The sequence below is a fragment of the Falco naumanni genome, chromosome 9, assembly GCF_017639655.2.
Source record: "Falco naumanni isolate bFalNau1 chromosome 9, bFalNau1.pat, whole genome shotgun sequence".
NCBI lineage: Eukaryota > Metazoa > Chordata > Aves > Falconiformes > Falconidae > Falco > Falco naumanni.
This window is the reverse complement of record NC_054062.1, coordinates 34,857,719-34,874,519: the sequence shown is the minus strand read 5'-3', so window position 1 is coordinate 34,874,519 and position 16,801 is coordinate 34,857,719. Positions and strand designations below refer to the sequence as shown.

At 46.1% G+C, this 16,801-nt stretch overlaps 2 protein-coding genes across 3 annotated transcripts in view; one reads left to right on the top strand and one right to left on the bottom strand.

Moving 5' to 3' along the window:
- The window catches only part of LOC121093474 (hexokinase-1), a 49,812-nt gene extending 45,898 nt beyond the window's left edge, over window positions 1-3,914 (top strand). For both annotated transcript variants that reach the window (XM_040605818.1, XM_040605819.1), the window contains one exon: window positions 719-3,914. In XM_040605818.1, the coding sequence (XP_040461752.1) occupies window positions 719-863 (145 nt within the window). In that variant the 3' untranslated portion in view covers window positions 864-3,914. The remainder of the gene's footprint in view (window positions 1-718) is intronic.
- Window positions 3,915-6,081: 2,167 nt separating this feature from the next.
- Window positions 6,082-15,871, bottom strand: TACR2 (tachykinin receptor 2). The gene is made up of 5 exons (XM_040606844.1): window positions 15,453-15,871; window positions 11,877-12,071; window positions 8,628-8,784; window positions 7,798-7,994; window positions 6,082-6,541 (listed from the first exon to the last, which is right to left on the bottom strand). Exons 1-5 carry the CDS (start codon window positions 15,854-15,856, stop codon window positions 6,346-6,348), a joined length of 1,149 nt encoding a protein of 382 aa, XP_040462778.1. The 5' UTR covers window positions 15,857-15,871; the 3' UTR covers window positions 6,082-6,345.
- Between the last annotated feature and the right edge of the window lie 930 nt (window positions 15,872-16,801).

Genomic DNA, 16,801 nt, shown 5'->3' with positions numbered 1-16,801 from the left:
CACCTTCTCAGCATTTGTTTGCCTGCGATCTGTAACGCCTTCCTTGTACATCCTTTCTCTTGACACACCAAACTGGTGTCTCTTACTTGCTAGGATAAGAGCCAGGGAAAAGAAGTCTTAATCAGGGGTGGTCAGGGCTTTCTAAAGGGCAACGAGAGGATCAACAAGGACTTGTGAAGGATTCTTGGGGCAGTGACAGACTGAAGGGAAAGCAGCTTGCCAAACAAGTTGGAAACTGCACAGCAAGGGAAGGATCTCTCGACTATGCAATGACAGGGCAGTGCTGAAGTGCCTGGTGCCTCTTTAGAGGATGTTTCTGTTCTGTGTGCAGAGAAGATCGGCTGCTGCGAAGCCATGGCAGGCAAGAGCAGGAGTCTAAAAGAACTGGCAGCAGCAGGAGGAGATGACTAGTGCCCATTTCTGGTGTGCATGGGGGGAGATGGGTGGGAAGGAGACATCTGTACGTGGCCTCTTCTTTCCCCTTTGCTGTGGTACCAGCGATCTGGGTTACCTCCTCGGCAGCAGAGAGGCAGAGGTGGGCTGCAAGTGCTTTTTGCCTCTAACTCCCACTGCTCCTGGCCTTCAAATCCATCCAGGTTTCCAGCATTTTAGTTATTACCCGGGTGAAACAGGGAGCACCGCAAAGGCCCGTGGCAGTGCTGCACTCTGCAGGTGCTGCGGGACCTCCCTCACCCACTGCCATTGTTCCCTTTTGCAGCTTTTCAAGGATCATGCACCAAACAGTCAAAGATCTGGCACCCAACTGCGACGTGACCTTCCTGCTGTCAGAGGACGGCAGCGGGAAAGGGGCAGCGCTCATCACAGCTGTGGGATGCAGGCTTCGCGATGCCGAGCAGAACTGAACTCCACAGTCCTGGCCCCGATTCTGTCTTGTGAGCACTTTCTCATAAAGCAGCGACTGCATAGTCAGAACTGGTAAAAACCCAGAACTCACTGCTTTATCGGGGAAAAAAAAAAATACAACTAATGACATAAAAAATAGGATACAAGATAGAATGTGTGCTGTTAATAATATCTCCTGTTTTCTGGACCCCAATCTGCATGTTTCTTATTCACCATGTTGGTACCTTCCCCATCTGTAGGTCATGGAAAAATCAGTCTATAATTTCTGCAGCTGTCAAAAATTGGTTGTTGTCTGACATGAAATTGCCCCCAAGTGATGTGCGTTGAGAGCTACCGTTGCATCGTACCAAATATGTTCTTTGCAGCATCCCTGTTAAGCACACCGCCAGCACACTGACCACCAGACCTGGGTGTTGATGCTTTTAGTGAAGGGGAAGCAACAGTTCCCTCCTGCATATCTACCTGCTGTTGTTCCGTCTAAAGAGGTTGTGAAAGCATTATGGTGTGTCAGCACTGTGCACGCACGTAACTCTATAGTGGGACTTGACAATGCGACTGACTTGCTTCTTTGACGCTTGTTTTGTCATAGTAAAACGCCCTTGTCCCACAGATCTGGTTCCACTGGTATTTCCCATCGCTTCTGTGAATAGTGTTGTGTTACTGGGCGAAATCTGTCACGTTTTGGCAAGAAATCCCTAAAAAATAAAACAAAGTCATTGGTGATTGGGGTAATCCAAATCTCCAGTCCTGGGAAATCAGTAGATCTATGGTCCCTACACGGGCTGTGCTGTATTCTTCTGTTTAAGAGTTCTTATAAAAAGTATTTTCTATCTTGTTAGTGTAGATCAGGGCGCTGCAGCTGCCCTTCTACTGAATCTGCAGCTAGGCAGCGTCACTCGGGTGTGTATACTTCTGTCTCTTGCCTTAAATGGGTATTTGCTTCCACACAAAGCTTTAATCTTTAATACTGTTAAGCAGCCACTCAAAACACAAACACTCAGCTACAGTTAGTGAACAGAAAGGTATAGGAGGGTTTGGTTTTCATCTTGCCTTTGAGGACCCGGGTGCATAAACTAAACGAAACCACAAAGCCAAAATCGGACTCAGCTTATTCCAAGGACTAAAGCAACAATGAAGATCATATACACTTGGTGTATCCTGTCCTCTGTCGAGTCGATGCCATTATTATATTTGCATACCAGTTGCATTACTTAAATTGAGAAGCAGTTAGGAAAGCAAATGTTGAATGACATTTGCAAGTCGTGCTACTTTCTGCAAAGAGGGAGACCACACAATAGTCCTTAATTCCCGCTCTTCTACCAAAAATGAGTTTGAGATGTCTGCATGATTTTCCCTGCTGCCTTTTCCTGTAGAAAGTAGATGGAAATTTGCAGGCTGTTCCTCTTTGTCTTCGTTCCACTCCCTAAGATTTGGATTGCCCTACCTATCAATAACATTTCAATATGCATTATGGTGCACTGTGAGTGAATGTTGTAAAGTAACGTGAGTCACAAACAGTCATTACAGCTTTAAGTGTGTGTCTACCTGAAAAATTGCATGCCTGACTGGTTTTGCAAAGGTAGAGAGTCTTTTTACTTTGCACACTAGTAGCTCCGATACTAGTGTTACGTGATACTTGTGAAAATATTAAACTTTTTTGATGTGCGTTAACTGGTGTTTAGTGGTTCTTTCTGGAAGAGGTTCTGTTGACTGGTGGCTTAGTGCTTTGGGAAGAGCTATTGTGTAGGGAGAGCTGCAACCTAATCCCAGTGGTGCCTGCGTTTTGTGTGTGTGTTTTTATTCCCGGGCATTCGGGGTCAGATTCAAACAGGGTGGATTTCACCCAGGTCCCCATGCCTCGTAGTTCAGCAGAGGCACAGAGCTGACAACGCCCAAATCTTAGGGGGCCTGTAGCTTGTTTGGGTGCATCTCATGCCCTGTCTAATGCAGGGGTATCTGCAGTGCAGGAGTACCTCAGCCCACTGCACCAAAGCCGATGTGATTCTATTAGGCTTTGCCAGATACACAGTGATGGATACGTTACAGTCGCTGTCTCCCCACAGAAGTCTGATGCATGTCAGAGCCTGTAAGCTCCCTGTGTGCACAGGGTTAACGTTTGCAGAATCACAGTATCAGGTGCTCACACCCCACTGGTTTGCAAGTCCTGTGTTGGAGTTGTGTACGAAAGGCCCTTTTGCTTGCATTAAAGTTGTAGTTCTCCAATAACCCATGTTATGTTACAGCTTGAATAGTCTCTGACATCCTTGATGTGCAGCTATGACCCCAAGTAGAAGAAGGTGAGAAACTTTTTGGGCACAGGGGACACATTGCATTTTAATTGCTTGAAGATTTGCAATTCTTATGCCTGCCCATCGGCAGTGCTGTAGGGGTGGTGTGAGCTGTGCCTGGGGACCTGGGTTTGGAGCTCTTCAGCATCTGAGGGCTAGGCTCAGTGCAGGATAGAAAATGAATGAGAAGTGGAAGTTAAACTTGGTCTCAGGGTGACTGTGAATTTTGGAGGTGCTGGCATAGGTCGTTTTGTTTATTGGATCCAGCTCTTAACAAATAGGGAGTGAGTTTGTGTTTCTAACAGTGCAACTTTTCCTACTGTGGACCATAGGTGATGTACTCGATAAGACACAGCAGTTCTTTTCTGACGGGAGACCTGGTGGGATTTCCATTTTCAGATTACTTCTTACCCCTAGGAAACTGTTCCAAGTGAATCACAAGCTATAACTGTCCGAAGAAATGTCTCCAATGTTATCCAAGCAATGACTGAATGTCTTACTTAAAGCTTTTAGGCTTGGTGAATAAAATCATAGTCCTCTTAATTGTTAAGCTGTAATTACTGCAATATGAACACAAAAATCTTATATTTCCTGGGGAAAAGACCATTTGCATACCACTGTTGTAATGTCATCTGCTCCTTGCTCCTCTGGGGGTTCTCTCAGAAGCCTTTTGAATGGGTTTTAAAACAAGCAGACTTTGTTTTGTTTTGTTTTCTTAAGAAAATAGCAGAAGGCAAAATAAAGTGTTTCTGAACTTCTGAACCCCGTTCTGTGCTTTTTGTTCGTTCCTTTGCCATAAAAATGAGATTCTTCAAATGTTTTTCTTTACTGACTGCAGGGATTCTGTTGCTGCTTAGAGCACCAGTAACTGCAGAGGAGGGATTTATTGCTGACCTAGAGGTGTTTCACTGCTGTGTGGTATTTAATCATGTGTATATTTATATGAAGAATTGCATGTATTTACTATGGAGCATGGTGTTCCTTTTACCTTGTGTATCACAGGACATAATGTAGCCTGCCTTGGCGTGCCCTTTCTTCCAGTATCTCACAAGGGCTTAGAGCATCTCTGCTTTCTGAACTGTCGCTGTTTCTAGCGGACAAACTTCTCAAGATCTGCAGTGTGAGTCCTTCAGGGCATGGGGAGTTTCACTTGCAAACTGAAGAAATCAGCCGCTGCTTTCTGTACCCAAGCAAGAGAGAGAGAGATGCCTTGAGCTGTCAGAAAATGTTGGTGCCTGTCAGGGACCGCCCAGGGGAGACGCTGCCAGCACACGTGTGACACTCAGGGTATTTGAAATAGGCTCTGCCTGGCTGTTACAGTGTGATGGGAAGATGGGATGCTCAAGACAGGCTCTTCGGTCTAAAAAGATCTGCATTGGAAAGCTGCGGGGTTTAAAGGGTCTAAAGGCCTTACAATCACATTGGCTGGGCACGGGAGAGGTGCAGCTTTTATATATATGAAATAGTGAACTCTGTGCATAGGTGTCCTTCAGTTCCTTGGAGCAAGTCTTTGCACCTTCTAGTCTGATCCCAGAGGTGTGTGCCTTGCAGGGCATCCCTCCCAAATTGTTTTGGAACCCTTCAGAAAAAAGCCTTGGTGGTGGCTGTCTGTAAATGCCCCTTACGGCTCTCCCTCTGCCCTGCAGGCACCCCAGCCGCGCAGCCCCAGGAAGAGCAGGCTGGACAGGTAACATCTAGAGTAGAAACTACCTGCCAGAACGATTTAAAATAATAAACTTTTAAAGAAGGGCATACAGCCCTGCGCTCTGTTGTCCCATTAACAAGACAAAGTTGTTGGGCCTCTGTGTAAAGTAACCGTTCTCCACAGCAGCCAGGGAGGTGACAAAGTTTAAGTGGAGAAAGAAGAAATAGCTGCTGGTTCCTGTATTAAAACAGACTGGGGAAAATCATATCCCTGAGCAGTCTTTCGGTTCAAGCCACAAACCTCTCCTCTGAATTTACTGCAGAATTTAAGCCTGGCAACACTTTGTAGTTTTGCTTTCACAGAGGGAAGGGGAATATTTGTAATAATTCGATCTTGTTGACATTGTAGAAGCTTTATGCTAAGGTATGGCTCTTTGATATATACAAAGCTGTCATGAAAGATGAAGGTGATGGTGAGGTGCTACTTAGCACAGCAGTGTTAAATACTATATTACTTTCACAGAATGTTTATATTTCAGCTTTTCCTGTTTTGCATGCCTGCACATAATGCCTTGGGCTTTGGAGATGACATATTTCAGCCTTTATTTTCATCTCTGAGAAGAACAGTGATGGTAAATACGGGGTAAGCTGGAAAGGGAAGATGAAGGGACTATCTGGGAAAAGACAGCAATGGGTCAGACTGCAGTTAGTACTAAGAGGAGTTAGAGGAGATGGATTCAGATTGGATCCATGAGCGCTAGTCAAGCCAGTGACCATCCCACACCTGGCTACTGACACTTCAGAGAGCCTCACTCTCCAAATCTGGCACCACAATTAACCATATGAAGTTGAAGGAATCGCTTGAGCACAGTTTAATAGGCAAATGACATCATATTTTGGTACAAGGTTATAGAAATCCATGAAATGACAACATCTTGAGGAACTTTCTCACTTTTAACTGATGAGAGCTGGTGCTGGTGAAATTGCAGGCATGAGAATCCTGGAATTCAGAAAATTTTCAGGGCAGGCTTTTCAGTCTGGATGTGTTACTCTTTGCCTTTGTTGTAAACAAACTTGGCTCCACAGTCTTGTTCACCTTGGGGCTGCTGAGCCATGGGACTTAGCTGCCCACGCAGCCCCAAGGGTCCATCCAAACTGGGCCAGGTGTGCACCCCAGCCTTTCTGCTCCATAATCTTCTTTCCAGATTTAAGTGTCTTGGTGGAACAGAGAGCAGATCGCCACCTAGAAAAGAGTAACTGGTATTCTACTAACCAGCACTGCCTCAGGTCTGCTGCACTGGTTTTTTGCCTCTCTGTTCTGTGTTGCAGTTGTTGGTGTAAGGGAGGGCTGAACTTGCATCCATAGCTGGGTGATATTTGGACCTAAATGAATGTAAGTATTATCAGCAGACTGCTTTCAATGCTGATGGCATCTGAAAAAGTCCCGTGGGAAAAAGTTGCTCTAGAAAACAAGACATGCCTCAGGCTTCTACAAATCTGCTGCCTTGAAATGGTGTATTAGGGTAGAGCCAGAACCGGGAGGAGAAAATCAAAGCGTTAGCTGGGTGAGAGTAAGTGATGTCTTCTCTTTCTCATTCAATTGAGTTTCTGTGCTGAAGCTTGTTGCTCTTGACTTCCTGCGGGTTGTCTGGTAAGGAGATGGGGACATAAATTTACGTTTGTCTTTTTCGGTTGCTTTTATGCACGGACACCACCGGAAGGCCAATTTGAAGCCAGAACGAAACCTGTAAGAAAAGAAATGATTAAAATTAATTGCGCAGAGAAAGAACAAATGTGCTACTTGGTTATACCTCTGAACGATCATGGAAATAAAACGTTTCTGTTGAAATCCAAGGAGTGAGTGAGGTGACGAGCTAAATGTATAAAACCAAGGGAGGGCGGTGCAATAGGAGTTTATGATCAGACTTCCTTGTATTTTAAATAAATGTATAAGATCACTGAAATGGCAGGATGTTTGACGTGCTCAGTAGATGGTGCTGACTGTGCTGGTAACAGCATTTGTGAGAAGCAGAGCATCTGAGGGAAATACGTGTGTTTACCCACTGGAAGCTTTTTTAGAAAACATGAAAAATTAAATGAGGAAGACGCCTGCTTTCTGAGAGAGGAGGCTGACGTGTTTGGGTGTTTCACATTAAATGCAGACTGGCAGAATAGGCTGCAAAACTGCCTCTTTTTGCGAGCTTACAAGCAGGATGCTGTTTGAAACGTTCTGGAGTTGCGAGGCTCCTAGATGGTCGTGGCCGGAGTCAGGTTTGGCTGGTGGAGCCCGGTGAAGCCGCACCGGCGGTGTGCCCGTAACCTTTTATCACCCTTAAAGCTCACTGCGCACCCAGGCAGGCTGAAGAGAGGTGCGGGTCAGGGAGAGGTCTGCCAGCGGGATGCGCAGGCAGGATTTGGCACGGAGATCCGCAGGGCAGCTAGAGCAGCTCCCCAGAGCCCGTTCGCAGTGCGGAGCAAGAGGGACATCTCTTGGCATGGCAGGGCTGTGCTCTCCCAGCTGCGCGCCCTGACGGGACTTTGGGCAGGTCGCCCGTGGTTGCTTCTGCTCCCCAGGGAGGTGAGCCCAGTGCCTGCGTGGGGGGCTCAGGGCTGTGCTGGGGGGTGGTGGCCCGGGAGGAGCGGGTGGCCAAGCCAGACCAGCATTAGGTCAGCAGATGTGTTGCAGGGATTACAGTTTCCTCCCTCCTTCCTTGGAAATAAGGTAGTTTGCGTGTGGAAACGGGCGCACACGTGGCTGTGCTTGTCATAAGCCTGCTGCCTGCGCTTTATTCCGAGGCAGAAAATCTTAAGGGTTGAAAGGGTTGAGTTAAAATCTCACTCGCAGAGTGTGGCTCATCTTACATTATTAGCAGAGTATAAATTGTCTACTACAGCCTGTGGACTGTGGTTGAAAATCACAGTTGTTCTCACCTCCAGAGATTTATGCTTTCCCAGACTGAGATTCGCGTTTCCTCTGTGCACACATGTGCACGCTACTCACCTTTGGTTAAGGCAGCAGTATATGATGGGGTTGTACATTGTTGAACTCATGGCAAGAAGAAAGACTGCGAGATAAACCTGCTGAATGTACTTCTGCTGGTAGATGTCTTCCTTGAAGCTCCCGAGGATGAAGTATATGTGGTAGGGCAGCCAGCAGACAGCAAAAATAATCACAACTACCACCATGGTCTTCACGAACTAGGAAAACAAAACCAGTGTGTTATTCCTGTGTCTCTGGGTGATCACCTGAGCTTGCTGGGGAAATGGGAAGTGCTGCTTTTATTTTGGGTCTGGTTTGCCCTCCAGAGGCACCTTGTATGATATGTAGACCTGGGCTGCTATGGCAAAGAAACCAGTCCTGATGATGGAAACTGGGAGCAGAGAGAGAGTTAAAGCGAGTGTTTCCTGGTGCACAAAGTGCACTTTCTGCAGAGGAACTGCTGGCAGCTACATTGGAGAGATGTGGTAGGGAAATGCAAGAACTGCTGTTTCACCGAAACCTCTCCCCCCTGTCCAGAGGTTTTCCCTGGTTTATCCTGCGATGTGCAGGTTCACTGGAAGTTGGGCTTTATTCTCTTAAGGACTACTGGGAACTGGTCTGCTGCCTGCCAATGTGAGCCTTTCTTCCCTGGAGGCTGGCTGGTGCATGTAGATCACCATGGTTTTTTTCATACTTGCTAAGTGATGCCCTTTACCCCTGTCCCGATGTATTTTGTCAACTTTTCATGGCCAATCCCACAAGATTTTGTATTAAGTGCAAGCTCCGTTTTGGAATTGGAGCCAGCCTGGCTGGTAAGCTGAGGGTAATTATTTTTAAGTTTCACTTCTGACCTTTTTTTTGGCATTAAGTTGGTGTTCGTAGCGGACACTATTAAGGTGGTTGCCTGGAACCGCACTGCTCCACAGAGTAATTCCTATAATGCTGTATGCAACAAACATCACCATCAAAGGCAGTAAGTAAATCAACACGATCACTGCAATGTGATACCTGAAAAAGAACAAGAAGCGTGTTTTTGTAGTCAGTATGTCTCTTGAAGGGCTCTTTCAGAAACTGTCTTTAGGATATGTGTGTCTGGCTCAAATTTTGCCTACAACATTGTTACAGGGACTTCTGTAAACAGCAAAAGCTCCTCTCTCTTGTGTTGTGATGATTAGTCCTTGGATTGGTTTCACTGCTCTTTCAAGACAAATACCACTTGTCTTTTACCAGAGGGTTACAGTCAGCAGCTACCTGCGCTATCCCACTGCAGTCAGGAGAGAGAAACATCTGAGACTTGTGGCTGTAAAAATATAAACCTTTAAATCACAGATATGGAAAATGAATATTCCAAAAACGACAGAGTAACTTGACAAATGCAATAGTGTCAACAGCCTGATCGGGCTACGGTGAAGAAAACTGGATCAGGGACTGCAAAATGTAGCTGGCTGCTAATAGGGTGCACAAAGTTGGCAGGGAAGACTCCGCAGATCGCGAGGAAGGAATATTGCCTGTTTATAGCACAGAGAAAGCGAGCGGCAGTCATTGCTACATTTGCGTTGCTGGCTGGTTTTATTTGTGCACACACAGTTACGTATCACCAAGCGGCTACTCAATTACTGCTCCAGCCGAAAGCTGTATTTTAGCTTGCCCCTTCCTAACTTTCCGTGTTACCCCACAAGCTTCTGCTGGTTCCCTCGTGCTGGAGTATGATTATTTTAAGCAACCACCATTTATGGGGAGGGAACAACCTGCTCACTCGTTTACAGCAGCTGTCAAATTAACATAAACAGTGTAAAACTGAGGATTAAGGCAGGAGGGCTCTGGCACACGCTGCTGGCAACCATGAAAGGCTGGGTGCAAATGGTCTTTCTCAGTATGACAATGCTCTGCAGTGACCGACTGCTCTGCAGGGCGCCGTCGAAATGAATGTCGGGGCGCTCAGTGGTGTTGGCTCCTTGGGGTGGCTGCAAATAGAAAAATACTGTATTTGTGAAATGTGGCAAGCTTGTCCCTGCCTGTTTTCCAGCTTTCCCAATTGTCCTCAGAGCGGTACCTCTTTTGAAGGTCTAACACTGTGTGTGGAGCGCAGCAAAGCCCCTTTACAGTTCCCATCCTGGGAAGAGGAGGGGAGGACAGGAGCCTAAGCCTGAGCACATGGCAAAAAGAAACTTCTAGTCTTATAGTTTTCCTACTTTGCTGCAAAGTTAACCTGTCACCGGGAAAAAAAATCCTCTGTGGTTAAGGTTCTTTATTTTGGTTGAACTATAAATTCAGTCCCTTCATATCCAGTATTTCTCAGGCTCTAGTAGTCATGGTAGTGTATTGTTGGTTTGGGGGTTTTCCCCACTTGTTTGTATCGTAATTATACACAATTTTCCTGCAGAAAAGGATTTTCCTTTGTTCTGAAGTCTAGAAATCTTGAAGGCTGGTTTTACTCAGCTATAAAGGATTTGGAGAACCCACAGTCAACAGGGGAACCTGGTTCTCCCTTTCTTTATTTTTCTTTGGGTGTCTTAGTATTTCTTTTCCTTGGTATTTGGACTAGCACATGAATGGCTGCATGTGGCTTTTTCTCCATGCATTTTCTCCATATTCACCATCTGTCCCAGGTGATCCATTACTCCAGATGATTTCTGGGGAGCGCTGCTTCCAACTTCCTTGCTAGGAGCACTACTGAACCTTGCAAATCAGGCCATTCAGGGAGAGTGAGCTGGTGAATGATGTGTTGTGTTTGGGAGCTGCGGCTGCTTTTCAGCTGGGGATCCCAGAGAGAACCTGCCCTGTTATTTGCTGAGTTCAGGACCAGCCTTTCCAGCCCACAGAGGTTTTGTCAGCATGATGAGAAACCTGTTTCAATCCTTCCTAAACTGTGGATGCGGGAGAAATAAACCTCATGCTTTTTATCTGAATGAAAGAGTCATCAGACTTATACGTAAGTGCTTATCTACTATCCCTTCCTCTCCATTGCCAGGAGCCTGCCTGGCACGCTGTGTTCCCAGCATGAGCCATGGGGTACCAACCAAGGAGCCCTGGGAGGAGCATCACCCAACACGATGTAAGCCTAATTTTACTCTTTGCTCTTCTGTGACTCTGGGGACAACTGACCACCAGTGGCTGAGTATGCTTGGCAGCTTGGCCAAACTTACATGAGGCTCCTGGAACTTGGCACGGATTAGTGTGAAACCCAGTTACTTTGGTAATAACTAACTGTAGGAGTCATCCAGCTGTCTGCCAGAGATGAAGACTGAGAAGGGAAAAATGTTCCTGGTACACGGAGCTGGGCAGAAGCGTTCACAGTGAAGAACAGACGCAGGGAATTTAGCACTTGGTTTTAGTTTGAAAAATTGTTTCCGTGTTGTTAATTGATTTGTTCCTTTTCCACAGTTCTTCTGTTACTACTTCATATAAATATGTTTTGCTTGATAAACTTCTCAAACTGCTCTGTGTATCGTGTGCTTTGAATAATAATTAATCGCAGCAGATCCCGTAAATGTGGGGTATGGCTTGTTTCATCTGTCTGAACAATCTTACTCTAAAGCAGGAGGAAATTGCTGTGAGGGTTAGAAGCTTTTAGGAGCGCAGATGTGTGCCCAGATAAGTCAGTCTATAAAACCATAAGATGTCTGAAACATGCTCCTCTTTTTTTTTTTTTCCCCTTCTTTTTTTTCTTTTTTTTTTTTTTAATTCTTTCCCCACAAAGAGCACCATAATTTTTAGCTAATTATGTGGCTTCTCAGCATTACAGATACCCAGTTTCTTCCTGCCTGATGGATGGAGAAGATCCAGAATCTTTGGAACCAGGATTTATTGCTTGTTTAGAGACTTTGTGCTGGTTTCTCTTCAATCCACTGAGCCCTGTATCTAAGGTTTTTAGATCTTAGAACCAGTTTTCAAAGCAGGGGAAGATGGCACCTCACCCTTCCTCACCTGGAGCCATGATCACCTGCCAGCTTTCCCCACAGCTGGTTAAACCGAGCTCAGGTGGGCTGCCCCGACCCGTGCTTCCCCCTGCCCTCTGCCCGTGCTACCTGTAGCCAACAGTTGGGAGGTGAAATGAATTTCCTACTGAACAAATTAGGAGTTTTTCTTGTTTCTCTTACGTGAGCTGGTGTTTGGATCCAACGTCATCGGGCCAGACGACGATGCATTTCGTTGTTCCGTTGTCTGTCATGATCTCAGCATAGAAGCACTGCGGGAAGGCGAGCCCAAATGCCACCAGCCAGATCATCCCTATGATGACTCTGGTGCTCCCAGCAGAGAGCCTGGGCTTGAAGGGATGAATTATTGCCACATACCTGTGAGAAAAATAGGTAATGCTTTTACAGTTGCAATGGTAAACTATACAACAAACACAGCGAGTGTAAAAACTCACCAGGATGGTATAGCGGCCTTTATTTATAGCAACATTTTGATAGGTTCCAGGCTGTAAATAATTAGAAGGTGCTAAATCCTTTCTGAAGAGAGCAATTGCAAGTTTTAGGGCAGAATATGTGGATGGATGCTTCTGGTGTGAGGAGGAAGCAGACATCTAGGCCTTCTGCATATGGTCTTTGCAAGTATTCCCCTTTGAATTTTTCTTTTTTTCCTCTTTAATTACTTTTTTCAAATGCATTATATACTTGGTCTGAAATTTCAGGTGGTGAACTGTTTGCATTAGTTTGGAATTATGCCTCTACCAAAAAACCTCTGAACATTCTATTTCCCCCTAATCACGCCAAACTCCTCTGACAACAGCAGAGTGGTGTCTTGAGTATCCTTTGCCCTGAATTTTTCCCCACTGATTTTTTAGCTGTGGAAAACTCTTGTGCCGTCCACCTCTGCCTGTAAACGCTGGAGCACTTGTGCTTGCAGTGGAAGGGAGAGGCTGACCCTTTTGTCCCACACCTGCTCAGAGCCCTCACGGCACATCTGACTATTAGATTACGTGCAAGCCCAGAGCACTCTTTGGTTTTAAGTTCCCTGTGTAGAAACCCATGGTATCATAATGAGTACGTAATCAATTATGCATTTCTTGTCATGCTTTCCGTACTCTTTGCTATGGTTGTTAAAAAGGCAAAATAGAGTGGAAAATGCCAATTGCCTCTTAGTTTTCATGGCAAACATGTGACAGACTCCGTGCTGTCTTTGGCCAGGCCGTTGGGAAGGGGTTCTGCCCGGCTGCCGCTGCAGGACAGAGGGGGCTGGCCAGCCAGGCAGGGCAAGAGCCGTGCGGCAGCACAGCCTTATTTAGCTATAAAATTTTCATGTCACCTTGCTTTTCTTTAGCTGCTCGTAGGCAGTGTTATACAATGCTTGAATCTGGTCAGGGAGGAATCAAGTGGTGGGTGGATATTCTCCAGAGTATTTGCCCGCAGATGCGCCCACACTGGCCGTCTGTGGCCCTGGGTGAAGGGCGAGTTCTGGCTGTAAGCGATGCCCCCCGCGTGCTGCCGCCGCAGCCCCCGTTGCGGAAAGCGAAGGTGTGACGGGGCTGCTGGGGGGGGCTTTCACACTCAGCCAGCCGTGCACCCCCACGGCAAGCCGCGCTTTTAGGCAAGCTCCTGCAAGCTGGGAGATTTACCAAATCTGCTGAGATCTTCTGGCTGCTCTTGCTGTGTGGCAGGGCTGGCTTTGCCCCCCTGCTGCTCATGCTCCCTGTGCTCTCCATCCATGCTCCACTCCCAGGGACAGCCCAGGGTGCTGGAACAGGTGCTCCCAGAACCCTTCCTCTGGTCCTCATCCCATGCAGACAAAACAAGCGGCATTTCGGACACTCTTGTACAATTTTTGAAGAGGGCCTGGGTGACTTTGCTAACTGGACTCAGAAACTTGAGCCGATAGAGCACATTTCTGCCCATAGTGCTGTGGAAAGTGTGTAGTGGGAACAGCTGTGCCTGGGGAAATCAGGGAACAGAGTGGTCCGAAACCTAACGGCGAGCAACATTGCCAGAGCCTTTTCTATGGCAGACAAAGATGACTTACGTAGCTGTCACTTCTTAGCCTCCTTCCTTATAATAAACCACTTCAAAAGACATTGTTTTATCAAAGTTAAACAACGGAGCCCAAGTGGACACAAGTTCTCATAACAATAAATGGAAGCTGTGAGTTTCCAGGAGACAGTGTCAGGATCTATTTTAAGGCGAAGCAAAGAATAGCTAAATATGGTTTGCAGCAAGATGCCAAGTCTTCTTTCTGATCCATGCCATGTAACTAAAGAGATGTGGGTGTATAGGTACTTTCACCAAAAGTCCCTGAGGAGAGTAGGGAGATATGAGGACAGGCTGAAATGGATATTTTTTTGTTTGTTTGTTTTTCCCCAGATAATATACTTTTGCAGACCACATGTAAAATAGCAGTTACCAACCACCCTTGATTTAAAGCCAGGAACAGCAGAAGGGTATTCAAGTCTAAAACAGCTGCCATGGCTTCACGCTTTCATCTGGACAACTGCGGGCTGATAAGCACATCACTCATCCCGGTGTCCATGAGCCATCCTTCCAGAGACCACAGGGGCCACTGCCCGCTACGGAGCCATGTCCCGGCTCCCTGCTACGGAGCCATGTCCCGGCTCCCTGCTACGGAGCCATGTCCCGGCTCCACGCAGGTTTCAGCAGGCGTTACACATGCAAGGGGCGAAGCCTTCTTTCTCCTGCTAGTTTATCTGGTTTGGTTTGTCTATCGATTGCTTCCTGGAGCTGGGTGTGCCGGTGTGAACCGTGCTGCAAGCAAGGGTAGGAGTTACAGAAGCGACCCCAATGACTCACAGGCTAATGCTTTTCAGATGGCTCCAGAGGGACTGCCAGGTATTTCTAGATGGTAGGTCTGGCTGCCCCAGGAAAGACCTTCACCATGGGGATGTGGCAGGGACATAGGATGGAAAAGATACAGATGTTCCCAGGACCAGGCAGAGAGTGGAAGTAACAGAGGGAAGACGGGAAGAATGGAGGGAAGGAGCGCAGAGAGCCTAGAAGGGAGCTTAAGCTCCTCTACTTTTTTTACATACCACTGTCTTTAAGAGAGGAAATTCCCATGGACTTTTGTCCACTTTCTAGTAAAAAGAAAAACAATGTCACGCTACTCAACAATGAGCTGTAAACACATTCAGACTCCACAAATTTAAGCTCAAGTAAAAGATGGAAGAGAGTATTATGAAAATACCAAATTAGCTCAGAAGTCAAACAAAATCACTGTAATTACTCTCCTGTCTCTTGGAATAAGTAATTCTTGTGAACTATTGGAGCAGACTCTGCCCTTTCTGATCCACTTCCCATTATTTCTGGTGGTTTGCTGGACTCACAAGCAGGGTTGTGGATGCTGATACTTTCCGCATCCCACAGCATATTCGTACCACTCCTGCTCTATCCAAATGGTGGGTCCTTCTCATGGTTTAAAAAAACAAATGAGTTTGCAGGATGACTGGGAAACTTTATGATCAGTAATGTGGGAACAATAAAATACCAGCCGCTTCCACTCGTTACAGATTCGAGTGTGATTCAGACCAGGGATAGAACAAAAGAACCTTCCTTTCATGCCATAACTAGCATCTAACCCTGCAGTCTATTTGCCTGGCACTCTTCCCACTTTGCTGATAAGGCACCCAACACAGTAGGTGGAGGCCAATTGCACAAAGTATTGCAACAACCTTTTTTAACTTACAGTGGATTTTTTAGACCTTATCTTCTCCATTCACCTCTTACCTTTCTGCAGCCACAGCTGTCATGGAGTAAATGCTCACAAACATTGCAGTGATGGGGAACCAGTTCTGAAACCTGCAGAATTCTTCACCAAAATACCAGACGTTGTGACTAGCGTAAATAAAATTGAAGATGGTATTGAAAGCAGACATCAGCAAATCCGAAAGAGCCAAATTAACGATAAAGTAATTGGTAGCAGTCCTCATTCTCCTGTGTGCAAGAATAATCCAGATGATGGTGATGTTGCCAATGATGGACGTGATAACAATGAAGGAATAGGTGATAGCCCACAAAGCAATTCGCCATCCCGGCTGGGTAAACTGGGTTACCGCCGTCCAATTGCTCCTGTCCTTAAGAGATTCAGCCTGTGAAATGTTGCTAGCATTTGAAATGGAAAATATGCCCATGGTTTTTTCTTCGGCTAAGTGTAAAATAAAATCTTCTGGCATCTGCTCATTTTCCTGCAGTAGATGCTGGTGTTATGAATCCCCCTGCATATGACTAAGTGCCGTTAAAAAGACATCGGGATGAGATGCTTCATGTCCTCTCATCCTGTTTTCCAAGTGATGCAATGCAGTTCCAGGAGGAGATGAGCGATACTGAGGGCCGCCTCCTTGCCTGGCATTTTAACCTACACTTGAAGAGCAAAAACTAAAGAACAACTCTCTCCCTTGAGTTTCTTTTTCCTCTAAAAAAGAAAGAAAAAGAGAAAGGAAAAAAAAAAAGGAGGGGAGGAAGAGGTGTTTTCCAGGTCAGTGACAGGCAATGTCTTCCTTTAGATTATTTTTAGGGACAAGAAAATACAAATGGAACATCAAGCCAGCAAACACCTTAATCCAAGTGGAAATCCTTCTTTTTCAGGGGAGCGGTTTTCCAAGGCATCAGGTATCTCAGTCTTCTGCAGCGGGACTGAGGTAATTTGGTTTTCTTTGCCTGCGTAACTGTTAAGTGCAAGGCAGGAGCTGTGCTGGGATAAATTCTCTACAGGGTTTAAGGGGATGTTGAAAGGAGGTGGAGTCTCTTGCAGGCAAAAACTAAACAACCAATTTGACATCAAATGAAACATGGCAGAGTGGTACTTGAGATTTCCCCTCCCCTCCATTTGTTTTGAAATAACCTCTGAAATGGACATGCTGCTGTATCCAGGTTTTACAGGCTTAAATGCAAGGGTAGCCACTTTGCCAGGTTTACCAGCACTGCAATGCTTGCATTTCCAGGACCCTCCCTGGCTTCCTCCAAGCTTTCATAGCAAGAGAGAAACAAAATATATTCAGCACAATTTTAGCAAGGTGGTCTTGCTCTCTGCAGCTATTTGGAGGCTTATCTGCATTTTTAATACATATTACTTAATG

Coding starts and splice junctions, on each gene's coding strand:
- TACR2 (XM_040606844.1), bottom strand. CDS start 15,856: ATGGGCATATTTTCCATTTCAAATGCTAGCAACATTTCACAGGCTGAA. Junction 12,072..15,452: donor ACAGCTGTGGCTGCAGAAAG/GTAAGAGGTGAA, acceptor TTTTTCTCACAG/GTATGTGGCAATAATTCATC. Junction 6,542..7,797: donor TACTGCTGCCTTAACCAAAG/GTGAGTAGCGTG, acceptor CTTTTCTTACAG/GTTTCGTTCTGGCTTCAAAT.